The sequence below is a fragment of the Larimichthys crocea genome, chromosome XII (assembly GCF_000972845.2).
Source record: "Larimichthys crocea isolate SSNF chromosome XII, L_crocea_2.0, whole genome shotgun sequence".
Classification (NCBI taxonomy): Eukaryota; Metazoa; Chordata; class Actinopteri; family Sciaenidae; genus Larimichthys; species Larimichthys crocea.
The window spans coordinates 25,559,915-25,576,547 of NC_040022.1; the positions used below are offsets into that span (position 1 = coordinate 25,559,915).

General features: G+C 41.6%; 2 protein-coding genes across 2 annotated transcripts in view; both read left to right on the plus strand.

Moving 5' to 3' along the window:
• Window positions 1-12,740, plus strand: part of kcnt2b (potassium sodium-activated channel subfamily T member 2b) — a 35,716-nt gene extending 22,976 nt beyond the window's left edge. The window contains exons 15-30 of the mRNA XM_027285511.1: window positions 2,556-2,664; window positions 2,867-2,923; window positions 4,354-4,506; window positions 4,592-4,845; window positions 5,234-5,558; window positions 5,652-5,757; window positions 5,843-6,015; window positions 6,893-6,964; window positions 7,133-7,267; window positions 7,348-7,459; window positions 8,180-8,281; window positions 8,391-8,474; window positions 8,560-8,688; window positions 9,491-9,836; window positions 10,690-10,774; window positions 10,878-12,740. Coding sequence (XP_027141312.1) covers window positions 2,556-2,664; window positions 2,867-2,923; window positions 4,354-4,506; window positions 4,592-4,845; window positions 5,234-5,558; window positions 5,652-5,757; window positions 5,843-6,015; window positions 6,893-6,964; window positions 7,133-7,267; window positions 7,348-7,459; window positions 8,180-8,281; window positions 8,391-8,474; window positions 8,560-8,688; window positions 9,491-9,836; window positions 10,690-10,774; window positions 10,878-10,995 — 2,360 coding nt within the window. The 3' untranslated portion in view covers window positions 10,996-12,740. The remainder of the gene's footprint in view (window positions 1-2,555; window positions 2,665-2,866; window positions 2,924-4,353; window positions 4,507-4,591; window positions 4,846-5,233; window positions 5,559-5,651; window positions 5,758-5,842; window positions 6,016-6,892; window positions 6,965-7,132; window positions 7,268-7,347; window positions 7,460-8,179; window positions 8,282-8,390; window positions 8,475-8,559; window positions 8,689-9,490; window positions 9,837-10,689; window positions 10,775-10,877) is intronic.
• Window positions 12,741-14,104: 1,364 nt separating this feature from the next.
• Window positions 14,105-16,623, plus strand: LOC104918591 (C-factor). Its single transcript, XM_010730398.3, has 6 exons — window positions 14,105-14,408; window positions 14,568-14,619; window positions 14,756-14,943; window positions 15,052-15,213; window positions 15,316-15,426; window positions 16,426-16,623. The coding sequence occupies exons 1-6, from the start codon at window positions 14,265-14,267 to the stop codon at window positions 16,537-16,539; spliced, it is 771 nt and encodes a 256-aa protein (XP_010728700.3). The 5' UTR covers window positions 14,105-14,264; the 3' UTR covers window positions 16,540-16,623.
• The last annotated feature ends 10 nt before the right edge of the window (window positions 16,624-16,633 follow it).

Below are 16,633 nucleotides of genomic sequence, written 5' to 3' on the forward strand. Positions count from 1 at the left end.
TGTGGTGCAGTTTAAAGAGATGTATGTAAATTGCTTACACTCAACTCGTCCTTGTTCATTTTAAAACATGAAATCATTTGTTGTGAAATAGCCATGACGCCATGTTGACGCAGCATCCATCCAGTGTTGGATAAGAAATCCCCTGTGGGACTATAGTGAAATGTAAAGTACCCCTTTAAACACACAAAACACACAAGTTTGAACAAAACAAAGTTCATAATGAGCTGACTGTGAACTGAAGTCACCATGGGTAGACTCAGAGATCAAATCAATGTGCAGTTATATGGGCATTACTGTAAAGTACAGACGCCATGTTTTGACACCACTTGGAAAATACCCACTAAGTGCTGGTGTGGGAGGCATTAATGAGCAAGAGATACAAGATTTAATTTGATCCACAGGAATAGCTTAATAACAGCCCGGCGTTCATTAGGAATGATCTGTCGCTATGATGCAGGAAACCCGGAGGCATTTGAGTAACAAAGCAGTATTGGCTACAGAACGTCGATTGATTTTCACCCTAATTTATGTTTTTAGCGACGATAGCCAGTTTCCCCCCTGCCTGAGCACGGCTCATTGTGGCCACACCATGGTGATAGCATGGGACTCATTCAAACAATAACGGCCTACTGATTTAATTAGCTCAACCAGTGGACCTGTGGTCAGGTTGTAATTGCGCTTTTATAGAAGCCGGATCGGCACGCACACAAACACACATATCTGCACACACGGGATTACATACACTTTCGATAGCAGCGTGTGATAGAAAACAACACAGAATTTGAAGAGATGGATCCAGAAACACAGATCTTATAACCAAGGGCGAAAGAGAAGGAAGAGATAGAGAGAAAGAGAGAGTGTGTGTGTGTGTGTGTGTGTGTGTGTGTGTATGTGTGTGTGTGTGTGTGCATGTTCGATGTGTCAGGGGCAGTAATTGGTTTCTCTCCTAGTTTGGGTCCAGGCACCTGAAGGATACAGAGCAGTATGGAGGGCTGTAGTGAACATTAAGCAGAGAAGAAGATGTGTGGTGGAGGGATCCCAGTGGTGAAGAGAGGTCTGAGAAGGACATTGGAAATTGGATATTGGAAGAAAAAAAAAAGATTCAATTTGGTGCATGTCTGTGGTTTGGGAGTTAGGAACGTAAGAGACAGACAGAAAGAGTGGAATGTGTGTACAACAATAATGAATGCTGTCACTCGGCAGATACATCATCAATGTTTTTGTCTTTTCCTCTGCAGGCTTTAGATGCCTCCTTGCTCTTTAAAAGCTTTTCGCTTCAAAAGAAATTCACAGGCTGAATAGCAAAAGGCTACTCTGTGTGTTTGTGTGTGAGCTGCATTATGATGTACTGTTCTGAGCTAAAAAGAACATTGGTACTTCAGCAGAAGATCCACAATCAGCTATTTTAATTGTCACGTCTCTCATCGTCAGGTACACACAGACATGACTAATTTTTAAAAAAACTGCATTTACATCACAGCTGTCCTCCTGTTACTCCGACTAGCAGCTGATTAAATCTGATACTTCATGTCAGGCTCTGACGTCATCAATTATTTCCTAATACAGAGCACATATTGTGCTTTTAGGACCTAGCTCACACAATGTTGGTAAACAAGACAGCCCTAATAAGCCTGCATGCTCATCACCAAAGATAATGCAATCAAGAATTACACAGCAGGGGAAATAGATGCTTCCTGCGCCTGATTCATTGATTGGTTTACTACAAACATTAATCGCTCTATTGGTTTTTCCTTCCAGAGAGGAAGCTGTGTAGCAATAGGTAAACGAGGGGACTGTCATCATCGTTGCTTGTTCAGTTCAGTTTGGCTGAGGCAAGGCTGTGTTAAGTGCTTGATGGTGTGAGTGAAAGGTGGTTTAATAAGGCTGTCACTGAATCATTGGTTTGTTGCAAGGTCTTCCCATCATCCTGAAAAACTGAGCAGTGGGCCAGAGCGGTGACATGAAAATTGAGCCCATGGGAGTAAATAGGGGATATATCTAAGCAGGGGCAACATGATGATGGAGGATTTCTGACACGGCTGTCTGTTTGAGTCATTCGTGTTAGGCAAACATCGAGTGGCATGAAATTTTCCAACATGGAACGGGCACATTTGATTGTGTGTGCCTGTGCCTTTCGGTGGTGAGATGCATGGTTCATTGTGTGTGTTTGCAAGAGCCACAGAGCACACAACAGATTTTATTTATTTATAGTGGTTTTATTTAATATTTTGTCAGTAAAAAGTAGTTCCAGTGCAAACTGTTCACGTTTTGGTTTGTTCTGAGTAATCTGGATATTGTTTCCAGGAATATGTGTTGTTATTTAGTTTTTCAAATGTTGTTTTTCCGTTTTCCTCAATTATTTAATAGTTGGTGGGGTTTTTTTGTTTGTTTTTTTGCCATTTTGGCTGAAGGATTCAATTAACTCTAAGCCTTGACCCCAGCACATTTGTGTTCACTACAGCATCCTTTTATGGAGCACAATGTGAGTGTGTTGTGTTTTGCCAAGGCATGTGTGACCTCAGTCGCTTTGCCCCTCTTGTTTCCTGTGTTTGCAGATCATGTGGTGTGTGAAGAAGAGTTTAAGTACGCCATGCTGGCTTTAAACTGTGTGTGCCCTGGTACCTCGACACTCATCACTCTATTGATCCACTCTTCCAGAGGACAGTGAGTTCACTTGCTTTCTTTCTACCATTTTCTATTTGATTGTTCACAGCAAGGTCCTACAGCCTTGACAGTCCATTATACATATATGCACGTTATACATATATATAAATATATATTTATATATATATATGTGTGTGTGTGTGTAGAAGTGAGCTGCTTCTTCTCTCCTCACCATCACTCAATGTGATGTTGTTCCTTCCAGAACGGCGCCCCAAGAGGCCTTCAAGCAACGTGTAGGAGCCTTTCAAGCCCTGAACAGGTAGGATGCATCCGATCTGTATCACACCGAGATATTCTGTTACGGTTTTGCTCAATGTTCACCCAAGTCCTTTGTCCACCATTGTTCCATAGCTTGCATGCTGTGTGATTCTGTGATTCTGTGAGGACATTGTTTAAATTTGTATAAAAAATCTTATTTAGAAATTGTTCTTCTAGGATTTTGATTATCAATCAGTTATTAATGTGATGTTCAAAATTGCAGCATGTTTCATTGGATTGATGTCAAATAAACAGAAATCAGGGGATATGACATCAGCAAACTGTAGACAGCATGTCATGTTTGTGAAGCTTTAGACAAATATGTACAAGAAGAGAGGTGGAAGCTCAAATATGAATCAGTCCTGGTTTTGTTTGGTGGTTTATTCACAGCTTTAACTTGCTGCTTAAAGTAAGTTTTTGGTATTTCACTTTTAAGTATCAGTTTGTCACATAATGCAGGAGTGACTATGAACAGCACAGAATGTTATTTAGGCAAACCGTTGACAAGATCTCATTTACTTATTTACTCCTTTTCATCATGATTAAAATGCTTCTATTTTAAGTCAGATTTTTTCTGTTGCTGTTGCTAATCACATAGTTGACGAAAATAACTTTGTTCCTGCTTTTCTTTGTGTTACATCTTGGTATCTATGTGACCACAGTCTATGATCATAGCATAAGCAACCACACACAAAAAAACAGACATACTATCACTCCTAAAAATAATCAAAGTCGACATCAAATCAAATTAAACAACCAAATCCAAGTTAGTAATATGTTCTGTTATTAAAGATTGTTCCAGAAATGATTGTACATTAGGGAGTACAATAGACCTCTTTTCTAATTATTGATAGACAACAGAAATGGTGAATAAATGAAAGAAATACTCATTCAAATACTAATAATATAATTTGTGTCTGACAAGTTCAACATTCCTGCATTTCATAAGTATGCTTCTATATCTGGACCTGATGATATTTGGTTTATTGGCTGTGACAATACATAACTAGAATCTGTCCTCCTCCTTTCCTGCTTTGCACTCGGTTGCTGTAAACTGCAAATTCGCTATAACACTTGTTTATATAATGCAGTCTTTGTCGCAGGCCACCCACATTCACGCTGCCCCCACACCCTTGCTTCCTGTTATCACCTTTTTAGCCTCTGCGGCGAAAGCCATATCCCCCTGAGAAAAATGTTGTCCACTTAACTGTGTGAATGTGGACATCTGGAAACTATTGTTCAAACATATTAGGTGTCCTTGTGTGCTGATTGAAGTATTGATCAGCAGCTCTGACAGAGATGTAAGATGTTACCTCTGCAGCCTTGAATGGAAAATCCATCCAAATGTGGCCCTGACGCTGACCTGGGGCTTTGTGTTACATGTGTCAATCCCTGCCCACATGGCCAATCAATCCTGTTTTTCTGTTTTAGGGAGGGCGGTGCATGTTCGGCTGACCAATGGCACCGAACCTACCGGCGCTGCTCAGCCAATGAAGTGCATCACATCCGCCTGGAGGAAAGTAAATTCTTCGGGGAATACCAGGGAAAGAGTTTCACCTTTGCCTCCTTTCATGCTCACAAAAAGTGAGTCATAATGTAAAAAAGCCAAGAAATGAGAACACACACCAGACTACACAGTTCAGTGCTGACCATGTCTCTGTGGCTGCAGGTATGGAGTATGTCTGATCGGAGTGCGCAGATTGGACACCACCAACATCCTGCTGAACCCTGGACCCTGCCACATCATGGGGGGCTCTGACACATGTTTTTACATCAATATCTCCAAAGAGGAGAACTCAGCATTTGTCAGGGGGCAGAGGGAGCCATCGTGGGGCGGTAGCGGAGGAAATGCCAGGGGAGTGCACCAAACTATCTACCATGGACTCACTCGCCTGCCAGTCCACAGTATCATCGCCAGCATGGGTCAGTCAGACGTGGCACAAAGACTGTGTAACATTTACACACTGGCCTTCTGTTTGCAGTGTCTTTGTTGGTCAAACATGCAAACCTGTCATTAAGCTTCACAGGCACAGGTGTCAGAAATTATTCAGTTCTCACATTTGAAACCTATCTGAGTTATTAAAAATATTCATAGCTTTTCCAAGCAATTATAGGAATTATCAAGTATCTGATTATAAGTCACACTTGATAAGAGCAGCTGCCAAATGGACTGAAATGCCAGATATTGTGGTTTTACAAACACACCACCTGGTGGACAGCAGTAAAACTGTCCGGCTCACTGCTCTCACATGGATCATGAAACACATCACATATAGTGTTTGAACTTTTAGCTTGTGTGTGTATCTTTCAGGCACGGTGGCCATAGACCTCCAGGACTCCAGTGACAGCAGCCCAGAAGGCCAGGACCCAGGGAGCACCGGACTGGGCAGTGGAAAAGGAAGCAGAAGCAGCTCCAGGACAGAGATGGGTGGCGCTAACACTTTGGCCCTGCCTGCCATGGGAGACTCAGCTGAGGAAAGGCGGCACAGCATCGCCCCTGTCCTGGAGCTGGTGGACGGCGTCAACAACCCCACCTTTGATCTGCTGGGAGACCAGTCAGAGGACGAGGCAGGGGAAGAGGGCAAGGAGGACAGTGACAAAGATGAGAGTGCCCACTGGTGGGGTCGACACAGCGAGTAAGCAATAAAGATGCTGTTTAAGTTTTCATTCATGGGCATGTTGAAGTGTAAACTTGTTGAGAGGTAACTGTTGGCTCGTGCTACATACAGGTGGGTGAAGGGATACCCACTGAACTCTCCATACATTGGCAGCTCGCCTACGCTGTGCCACCTTCTTCAGGAAAAGATGCCTTTCTGTTGCCTGCGCATGGACAAGGTATAAGATTTACATGGCTTGCTATGTTTGTTTTACAAATTCACAATACACATCACCCTTCATGGCCACTCTGCATCTCTCCTAGGCTTGTCATCACACTCTTTTTGAGGATGCCCGCTCCTACGGCTTCAAAAACAAACTGATCATTGTGTCCGCGGAGAGTGCAGGGAATGGTTTGTACAACTTCATTGTACCTCTACGGGCCTACTACCGACCCAGGAAGGAGCTTAACCCCATCGTCCTGCTGCTGGAGAGCATGTAAGGAACACATTTTTGTTTGTTTTTTTCTGAATATTTTTATTTGATGTTATTGTTGGATACAATCCTAAATGGTACATAAAAGGTATTTTAATTTCTTTTTAGAGGTGTAAAACGATGTACAATTATAATTATTTGGTAGATTTTATACACAACAATGGGCTAGGTAGTCAGGACATTATATCACAAAACTAGAAAAAAGTGTATTTGTCACTGTTAAAGAATCAATAATGTCATATATCCCACACCTTCATTGACCCCTTAAATGTCTCTGCATTGGTGCCCATGACTAAATACTCTTTAAATCTTTCTTTCTTGTATCAGTCTCGAAGCCTAAAGTGGCTCCCCTGGTACAAGTCTTTCAAACACACATCTTATTTGTGATGTGGTGGCCATGCGTGTGAACACAGTTCACAAACTAAAATAGGTTATGTGTTGCACAAAATTGTTGCTTGGAGCGCAACCACTATGCCACAAATCTAGGTTGCGCCAAACAGTAGAATGAGTTCCTCCTTAAATAGCCAACAGAGAAAAACTGAGCTATTTAAGGTCACTGTAAACATGATTTGTGAAATGCTGAATGCTTTCAGGACAACGCGCCGCGCAATCCTGTGTTGTGTTTTGGTGCACTGGTACACAAACGCAGTCAGCTAAATGAGAGTGGAATCCAATAAAAAGGCAATAAAATGCTGAGTCACTCTCTCCTGTAGTGCTGTTATTTTCAGCTTTCTCTCCAGGCACTTTGACTGTGTTGTATTTCTCAGGCTGAGTGAGGGGCTCTGTCTCTGTGAGGACATTAGCTCTTCATTATGAAATGTATATATATATATATATACTGGTGGAAATCTCTAGTCTATTTGTGTTTTGATTGGTTCAGACCTGAAGCAGACTTCCTGGAGGCAATCTGTTGGTTCCCCATGGTGTTCTACACAGTGGGCTCCATCGACAAGTAAGACCCCCTGGCTGATTTCATTATTCATCTCCCTGGTTTTGATCTTTTACTATTTCCCGAGTCTAATTTCATTCATGAGCTTTTGCACCTTTCAAATGGCTTTGTTTACTCTTTGATTCTTCTTATTCTTCATCATGCCCCCTCACTCGTGCTTCTCTCTCACAGTCTAGACAGTTTGCTGCGATGTGGAGTGACTTTCGCCAACACCATGGTTGTGGTTGATAAGGAGAGCTCCATGATTGCAGAGGAGGACTACATGGCTGATGCAAAGACCATAGTCAATGTCCAGACCCTGTTCAGGTCTGCTTTGTTCAAACTTGCTCTTTAATCTCACACACCTCATGATTTTTTTACCCGTTATTCTCACTTCTTCCTTCCAGACTGTTCCCAGCTCTTAGTATTATCACAGAGCTCACCCACCCAGCCAACATGCGCTTTATGCAGTTCAAAGTCAAAGACCACTACTCTCTGGCTCTGTCCAAACTGGAAAAGGTAAAAGCTTCATACCTTCACACCCAAGCTTTTTCTATTATTTTTTGCTTAACTTAGACTTCAGAGGTCATGATGAAAAAACTGTGAAAAAACAGCAGGTGCTTCACTTTATGAAAGCCATCCTTCATGTTGTATTCTCAGTGGTTCTACATTCATTCAATCACTTTGTTTTTTTTTGTCATAACCACTGTGAAATTTTGCATTTTTGATTATTTTCTCGTGGTTTTTGTTCTTTTCCCCTCATTACCGCTTGTCTAATTGCTTGATCTTAATGTTTCTCTCTGTGGGGCAGCTAATGAATTTCTCCTTTGGGCATCAATAACATTTATCAACAAATCAGTAAAGGGGTTAATGTTATTATGAGATAACTGTTTTTGAAATCTCTAACCACGCTGCCTCACAGCAGGAAGGACCTTTAGTGGATTTGCAGTCTTTTCTTTGTTTTGGGCATTTGCATGTGTGTGTGTGTTTCCTTTGAATTATCTGGTTTAATCTCATGCTACAAAAACTGGCAAATCAGATGCACTGCTAACTGTTTGGCCGTGAAAATAAATGTCAGTTTCAGCGTTAAACAAGAAGAAAAAGAAAAAATACACGATTTATGGGACATTCAAAGTTTCTGGACATTCACTGTGTCATCTCACCTCGATAAAGACCAGTGTAATTGGGAAAAATGTGTGTTTGTGTGTGTCTGTGTTTGCATATGTGTTTGATCTGCAGAAGGAAAGGGAGAAGGGGTCCAACCTAGTGTTCATGTTCCGCCTGCCGTTTGCTGCAGGGAAGGTTTTCAGTGTCAGCATGCTGGACACTCTGCTCTACCAGGTATCTCAGACTCTTCACTGGGACTAAACAACAAAAATCCTGTTTCTCAATGTGGCCAAAATACCAAATATGGCCCCTTTCTATTGACTTGTTTGCTGTGTTCTGCCAGTCATTTGTGAAGGACTACATGATCTCCATCACCAGGCTGTTGCTGGGTTTAGACTCCATGCCTGGCTCGGGTTTCCTCTGTGCAGTAAGTAGCTGGATGGAATTTGAATCCTGTCTTTTTGGACTGTGAAGTGCCTCTGAGGCTGATTATTACATTGTTTGTTTTCTAGATGAAGATCACAGAGGATGACCTGTGGATCCGCACCTACGGCAGGCTCTACCAGAAACTGTGCTCCTCCAACGGAGACATTCCCATTGGCATCTACCGGACAGAGGCACATAAGCTTCCAGTCTCTGAGGTCAGCTGTTACTGTCACTAGTTTTGAGTTTTGTGAACAGAAGCCACTGGTTAAAGTCTGTCTGGGGCAATTCATTTTTACATTTAAAGGTCCAGCGTGTATTTTTTTAGAGGTCTCTATTTACATAATATTTATTTGTGTATAATCACCTTAAAATAAGAGATTTTAGTATCTTTAGAATTAACCATTTATATCTACAGATCCTAATCCTAATCTAAAATATTAAAAAAATGTATGCATTTACCTTTACGGGTTATTTAAATAAAGGTATCTCTCCAAATGCTAGTTATTAAGACATTATCAGATATGAATATGTGCATTCATTAAGTGAGACAGACATATTACATATCACACATGAAGCAGTGATAATTTTCCCAATGTAGAAATGATATTAACGGGTCGTGTTGGTTATGCTGCGAAACGCTGTGCTGTGAATCGTGTTCATCGTCATTCATTTCCAGTATGATAAGAAAGTATTCATTCTGATTCATTTTGAGGAGGTGGTGAAGAGCTGATTTAATAAAAATCAGTGTGATTGCAGGCTGATTAGGCTGAATAAGGGAATTAAAAGTGTGTGAAGATGGGGTGTCTGTTGGCTCGGTTGGTGGAGCATCCGCCCCATGTGCGAAGGCTCAGCAGCGGCCCAGGGTTCGAATCCGACCTGCGCCCCTTTCCTGCATGTCGTTCCCTGTCACCCGCATTCCTGTCACTCTTCAGCTGTCTCTATCAAAAAATAAAGCTTGAAAAGAATATCTTTAAAAAAAAAAGTGTGTGAAGATGTGGTATTGTTTGTGTGCCACAGTCCCAGGTATCCATCACAGTGGAAGACTACGAGGACACCAGAGAACCCAGGGAGCCTCTGCTGTCCCGGACCGGAGCTCATCGTAACTCCACCTCTTCAGAACCTATCTCCACTTCTTCCCACTCCTCAGACCACCCACTGCTCAGGAGGAAGAGCATGCAGTGGGCACGGCGGCTAAGCAGGAAGGGGGGTCGGGGCTCCAGTGCAGCCAAGGGGGGTCCAGGCAGCGCAGCGGAGAGGATCAGCCAGCAGAGGCTGACCCTGTTCAGGCGCTCAGAGAGGCAAGAACTCAACGCCCTGGTGCGAACGAGAATGAAACATCTGGGCCTTTCACCAACTGGATTCAGTAAGTCTGTTTAAGTATTCTGCTCCTGATCTCAAGTTTACAAGTGTGTGAATGTAACAAAGTACATTTACTCAAGTACTGTACAGTTTTGAGGTACTTTACCATAATTTCTTTCTACATTTTTAGTATTTGCATTTAATGTTACTTTATACTTCTACTTACTACCTGGGTAATATTATGCAACTAAAAATTGCACTTTTCTTCCTACTACACTTCTTTTACGGCTATAGTTACAAATTACTCTACAAATTAAGATTGACATAAACAAATAATGAGCTTATAAAGTACAAGTACAAAGTACAGATTGTTAAAGATTAAACTAGTAGCTCCCAGTCTTCTCTACCCTTGTCACATTTTAGATGTCAGTAAGGTAAAATAATTCCATATTTAACAAGAAAAGCAAAGATTCTGAGGAATTTAAAAAATACAAATACTAATTTGTGTAGCAAGACTGCAGATTTTTCTTAGGACCCTTTGGAGGGGACTGACTCCAATTTTGGTAGTTACTGGACTAAACTATATGTAAATCTAGTAGTTGAAACTTGCTCCACTTCAACCAGCTACAACAATCCTTCAATCAGAATTAATATCTAATATTTTTGTAGCTGTCCTAAAGTATTTTTAAACTGTTGCATCGGTACTTTTGTTCAGGATCTGAGAACTTCTTCCCCTCTCGTTTGTAACCGTCTGTTACTCTCTATGTATCCCGCTTGTGTCCATTTTTATCTAAATTTGTCTTCCTGTCTTGTGACTCACGCTAACTATTCTATGTGTAAGGATGTTGCACAGCCTGCTGTATATCCTGTGCCTATTTTATTTCCTGCCTAACTCACCTCTTTTCTTCCTGTGTCAGATGGGATGACAGACCAAGGGAATAGACTGTCTTATATCCTCATCAACCCTTCTCCAGACACCAGATTGGAGTTGCACGATCTTGTGTGAGTGCATACTGCCAAATATAACTGATAGCACTGTAAAATGAACACAGCGTGAAATATACAAATATAACAGATTGGTATTTGCCTGTGCTCCTATTTGCAGATACCTGATTAGACCAGATCCCCTCTCTCTGGTACCCAATCAGGGCAGCAACAGAAAGTGCAGCGCCGGGCTCTCAGAGAGCCACAGGTTTGATACACAGGACAGCACCCATCTGTGAGAGACATAAAAGGACAAATATACTGTCAAAACACTGCCAGAGAGAGGAGAAACAACAAAACACTCACGAGAGAGAGAGGGGGGGAGAGAAGTAACAATCAAGACTTGGTGAGACGTAAAGGGATGCAGCCAGATGGCTCCATGTTCCGTCTCAATGAACTCAGAAGTGTCAGACATGCATGGACCTTTTCTATAACAATGGGAATGTTTTATTTATGCACCTTCCTATTTTCAAAGTGGAGAGCTGCGGACACAGAAGTGCATTTAATGAAAAACTGTATGTATTTATATCTGTGTATGTGCATGTTATGTTCTGCATCATGTATGTGCAGTGTGTATGTGTTTAGGTGTGTGTGTGTGTGTGTGTGTGTGTGTGTGTGTGTGTGAATGAGTGTGTGTGTGTATGCTTATGGAACAAGAGCAAGACACTGCCAATTTTATCTGGACAGCCAAAGGAAATCTGCTGCCAAATGAAAGCCAGAAAGTTTTTTTTGTGTCCTTTTCTGTGTCGTAGGTGTGTTTTGTCACACTCAATGTTGTTTGACGTATTTGGAAGTGACACTACAGTGCACACACAAGAGGTTTTTTTTTTTTCTTTCTTTCTTTCTTTCTTTCTTTCTTTCTTTCTTTCTTTCTTTGGGGGGTCTTCATAAAGCCTTTTAGAAACGATTTACCTGTTGCTTACACAGTCAAACGCACACATTCGTTTTACGCTCACCAGCAGCCGAGGAATCCAAAGAGCACTGGTCTCAATAATGGACATAAGTAGAGAGCCAGCATTCATCGTCAGTGCAGGGCATTCAGTCACATCGCTGTCTGAAGTATTTTACTGTCTTGAGTTACGTGAAATCAATCTGTTCCTGAGTTTAGTGTTAAGTCAGTCAGTGTGAGCCGTCATACTGCCAGCTTGCTTTTGCTGGCATACATGTTAGAGACGCAGGTGATGGACAGGATAACGGGAACATATATCGTAATATTATGCCATCCAGTAAATCCAAATCCAATAAATACGACCTGTTAATTCAGCTCTTAGTTTTAAAACTCATTTATAAGCTGTATTTATTGCACACTGCAATAAATATCCACGTTTTCAAGTCATTAGCTAATTAAGAATTAAAATGTATCATAGTTTGTTTTTCAGCCAGAGTGATCAGCCAGTTTCAGCCAGCCAAATGTGCCATCTGAGTGAGATCATTCTGCTTGTTTTTTTTTGTTTTTTTCCAGCCGAGTCTAGATTTTCAGTTGTTTAAAGAAACGTGAGATCTGTTGTAAATTACTTGTTAGGGTGGACATTAATACCGTTTGTTCACCAAGGATTTGCAAGGCTCTGTAAAATCTTTTGCCAGAAATTCAGAATGTGCCATTTCACACAGATATGGTGCAGCCATGTTGTTGTGGGAATGCTATCCGGCATCCCTGCCAACACCACTCCTGTAGCTTTAGTGTCAATATAACAGATGAAAATATGTATATATTAAAGTCAGTCATTATAGCTTGTCATTGCTTTATTGCTGTTGTGGTGTCAATTTGTGAAGCTATAACCAGATTTCACTAGATTCATAATTTTAGATAATTGTGTGATGGCTGTGTAGTTTTTAACGCACACATTCCTGAGCTATTTTTGCTTCAATACATCAGCGCCGTGTATGACTCATGCTAAATGGCTCCGAGCCAAATGCTGGAGCTCTAATGTGAACACTAGACCTCCAGTATTTGACTTGGAGACTCTTCATGTGTGTACTGTTGGGTAAGTTTGTATGTACAGACTGGAGGGCTCTCTGGAGCTTTTGCTCCACACATCAAATCAATTTCAAATCAAATCAATTTTATTTGTATAGCCCAAAGTCACAAAGTACATTTGCCTCAGAGGGCTTTACAATCTGTACAGGGAGCGACACCCTCTGTCCTTAGACCCTCGGTTCGAGTGAGGAAAAACTTGCCCACAAAAACCCTTTTAACAGGGAAAAAATGTGGAAGAAACCTCAGGAAGAGCCACAGAGGAGGGATCCCTCTCCCAGGACGGACAGACGTGCAATGGATGTCACGTGTACAGGACAAATCAACACAAACATATTGTACAATGACTGATAAAATGACAATGAATTATAATGAATGATAAAAATGATTACAGTAATAGATATGGTAGTAATAATGACAGTAATAATATATGTAGTGGGCGTCATGCAGGATCACAGCAGCAGCCACGATCCATGAGAACCTGCTGGACGACAGAGCACAGAAACTCCGGGGAAGTTTGGTTAGTAACATGCATTAATGAGACATGTCCACAGATGGAGAGATATGGAGAGATATGGAGAGATATAGAGATATAGATATATATATAGAGAGAGAGTGAGATATAGAGAAATATAGAGATATATATATAGAGAGAGAGAGATATAGGGAGAGAGTGAGAGAGAGAGAGAGAGAGAGTTTTCGGTAAGGGAGATGTGTGCATCTTCAACCAATACCGTGCCTGGCTAGGCATAACCCTCGGTGGGGTCCCCCGGCAGTGTAATCCTATGGCAGCATAACTAAGGGATGACCTGAGCCAGCCCTAACTATAGGCTTTATCAAAAAGGAAAGTCTTAAGTCTATTCTTAAAGGTGTTGACCGTGTCTGCCTCCCGAACCCAGAAAGGTAGTTTGTTCCACAGAAGAGGAGCCTGATAGCTATAAGCTCTGGTTCCCAATCTACTTTAGGAAACTATAGGAACCACAAGGAACCCAGCGTCCTGAGAGCGCAGTGTTCTAGAGGGGTAATACGGTATTATGAGCTCTTTTAGATAAGATGGTGCCTGACCATGAAGAGCTTTGTAAGTAAGGAGAAGAATTTTAAATTCTATTCTAGATTTAATAGGTAGCCAATGCAAGGAAGCCAAAATGGGAGAGATGTGATCTCTGATCTTGGTTCCTGTCAGAACACGTGCAGCAGCATTCTGAATTAACTGCAAAGTCATAAGACACTTATTAGAGCAGCCTGATAACAAAGAGTTACAATAGTCCAGCCTTGAAGTAACAAATGCGTGGACTAGTTTTTCTGCATCCGCCTGATTTTAGCGATGTTACGTAAGTGGAAGAATGACTTGTCATGGTGACTTGCTCAAATTTTGAGGTATTGTGGAAGCTGGATGATAAACACACACAACCGTTTGTGAACATGGGTGTGGCCAGTGCAAAGAATTTTTAAACAAAGGCTTATATAAGTCAGATGGCCTATATATATACAGTATAGGCCAGATGGAGATTTGTGCACACTGAGGCAGACGAAATGGCAGCGAGACCAGTCAATGTGCTTATCACGGGAGCCAACAGGGGCTTGGGCCTGGAGATGGTTAAGCAAATACTGGAGGCTCAACGTCCAGTGAAAAATCTATTCGCCTGTTGCAGGGACCCAGATGGACCAAGGGCTGAGGTGAGTGAGTTTACCTCCTCTGTGCTTCATTGTACTCTTAAATAAATACCTGTGCTTCTCCTCCCTGTGTTATAGACAGAACAAAAACTAAACTTACATAACACTTGCAGTGATTAATGATTGTGCTTAACAACAAACTTGTTTTTTGTGCATTTTCAGGCCCTGCGAACGCTGGCAAAGAAACATCCTAACATCTCCATCAGTCGTCTGGGTATAAGCTCTCTATTATATTCAGTTAAACGCTCTGTCCTGCTTCCATGCTCAGACACTTTAAGAACAGTGCTGTGTTTGTTTTTATATTTATCTGACCGCCTGTCTGTCCACTTTCTTATTGCCCTCTCTGTTAGATGCTACTGACCTTTGTAGCATAAAAGAATGCTCCCAGAAGGTGGGCACTCTTGTGGGGACGGAGGGTCTCAACCTGCTCATTAACAATGCTGGGTTCATGTCCAAAAGCACCCTGCAAGAGACCACTCCTGAGGACATGCAATACACCTTCAACACCAATGTCTTGGGCCCTATGAATGTCATAAAAGTAAGGGAGAGAAAAGGTCTGAAACACAAGGACATTTGGTGTTGCCATCAGTGCATTGAAAGTTTTCCGTTTCTTCCTGATGACCTTCTTGCTGCTGGTCATCATTAGGAGTTCCTGCCTCACCTTCGTGTTGGAGCAAAGGCTAGTAAGATGCCAGGGATGTCCACCAGAAAAGCAGCCGTCATCAACATGTCCTCAGTACTGGGTTCGATGCAAGTTGTAAAAGAGTCATACAGCTACTTTTCTGCAGTCTCCTATCGCATCAGCAAAGTAAGAGACAACTCGCTAACACTGTGACATGCGACTCAAAAGGCTTCACCTAACGTTCACCCATTGTTTGAATTGCTCCATTCTCTGCTTCTCTTTACTCAGGCAGCCCTGAACATGCTGACATTGTGTGGTGCAGAGGAGCTGAAGAAGGATGAGATCCTGTTTGCTTTGCTGCACCCTGGCTGGGTGCGCACCGACATGGGTGGAGAGGAGGTGAGTCAGCAGTTTTCCACTGACCTCTAGTCATAAAGGATTAAATAAAACAATGTAGAGAATCCAGGGTCAGCACTGAATGATAGGTTTATTTTGATTTTATAATTAAGAAGCACAGTATGAGCAACATGTTGTATGAGTTATGAGTACTTATTGTGCGGTTTCTGACAATCGAAAACAAGCAATACAGATTTAATACAATCTATGGACAAAAACTAATAAAATCAAGCAGTTCTTGGGGTGAGGTTTTTTTTTTTTTACAAAGAAGGCTTCATTCACAAGAGTTGATATACTGGTCTGTACAAACAATATTCAAATCAACACCAAAGACGTCACACAAAGCAGGATTATCAAGTTAGACAGGCTAAATTATGAAATGTTGCTCATCGTTTCCAAATCATTGTTCACAGATGACAGAATGACATTTATAATACTTAATATTTATATATATATCTTAAAGTTTTGTTTCACAGATTTCCATGAAGGGATAACATCTTTCTTCCTTCTTATTGATCTTTGTTGATCCTTAAAAACGGACAGCTTTTAGCTTCTTCAAAGCTTCAGTGTTTCCTTTCATTCACATTTCTCCCGTATCCATCAGTTTTTATATATGCTTTGTATTGATGCGCAATTTAAAATAATTTAGACAGTTTACTGTCTCTCAAGTGAAGCCCCGTGATTGCAGCTGTCCTCCATGCTTCCACTTGCCATCATACAGTTAAGTGACATAAAAATCATTTCTGATGAGACTGTACCGACTGAGGTCACATTGCCCCAAACAAGACATGAATCACTTTGGAAAGTGACCCAGGTCAGGACAGTTTACACTGACAAACAATTTAGCATCACATTTGAGGAAACAGAAAAGCATCTATAATGTGAATGTAGCTGTCGAATCTGTGGGTAGAAACATTAGATTGTCTGTCTTTCTCCTAACTAACGATGAGAATTGTCCTCCTTGTGTGAGCCTTCATGTTACTGTGTGTTTCCATCCACCAGGGGGAGATTGATGCTCCAGAGAGTGTGCAGGGGATGCTTCATGTGATGGCTTCCCTGACCGAGAAGCAGAATGGAGCCTTCCTAGATTATAAGGGGGAACCCGTCCCCTGGTAGCTTTAAATAAAAACAACTGTGTACTTCATAATCTGCACTCAATCACTTCATAACCTAACTGAAATAAACTTGTCATAATCATCATTTTTCTTGC

What these genes read in the sequence shown, in the direction of transcription:
- LOC104918591 (XM_010730398.3), top strand. Translation starts at nt 14,265, where the DNA reads ATGGCAGCGAGACCAGTCAATGTGCTTATCACGGGAGCCAACAGGGGC. An exon ending in CAGATGGACCAAGGGCTGAG is followed by an intron (nt 14,409 to 14,567) that starts GTGAGTGAGTTT and finishes GTGCATTTTCAG; the next exon opens with GCCCTGCGAACGCTGGCAAA. An exon ending in CCGACATGGGTGGAGAGGAG is followed by an intron (nt 15,427 to 16,425) that starts GTGAGTCAGCAG and finishes TCCATCCACCAG; the next exon opens with GGGGAGATTGATGCTCCAGA.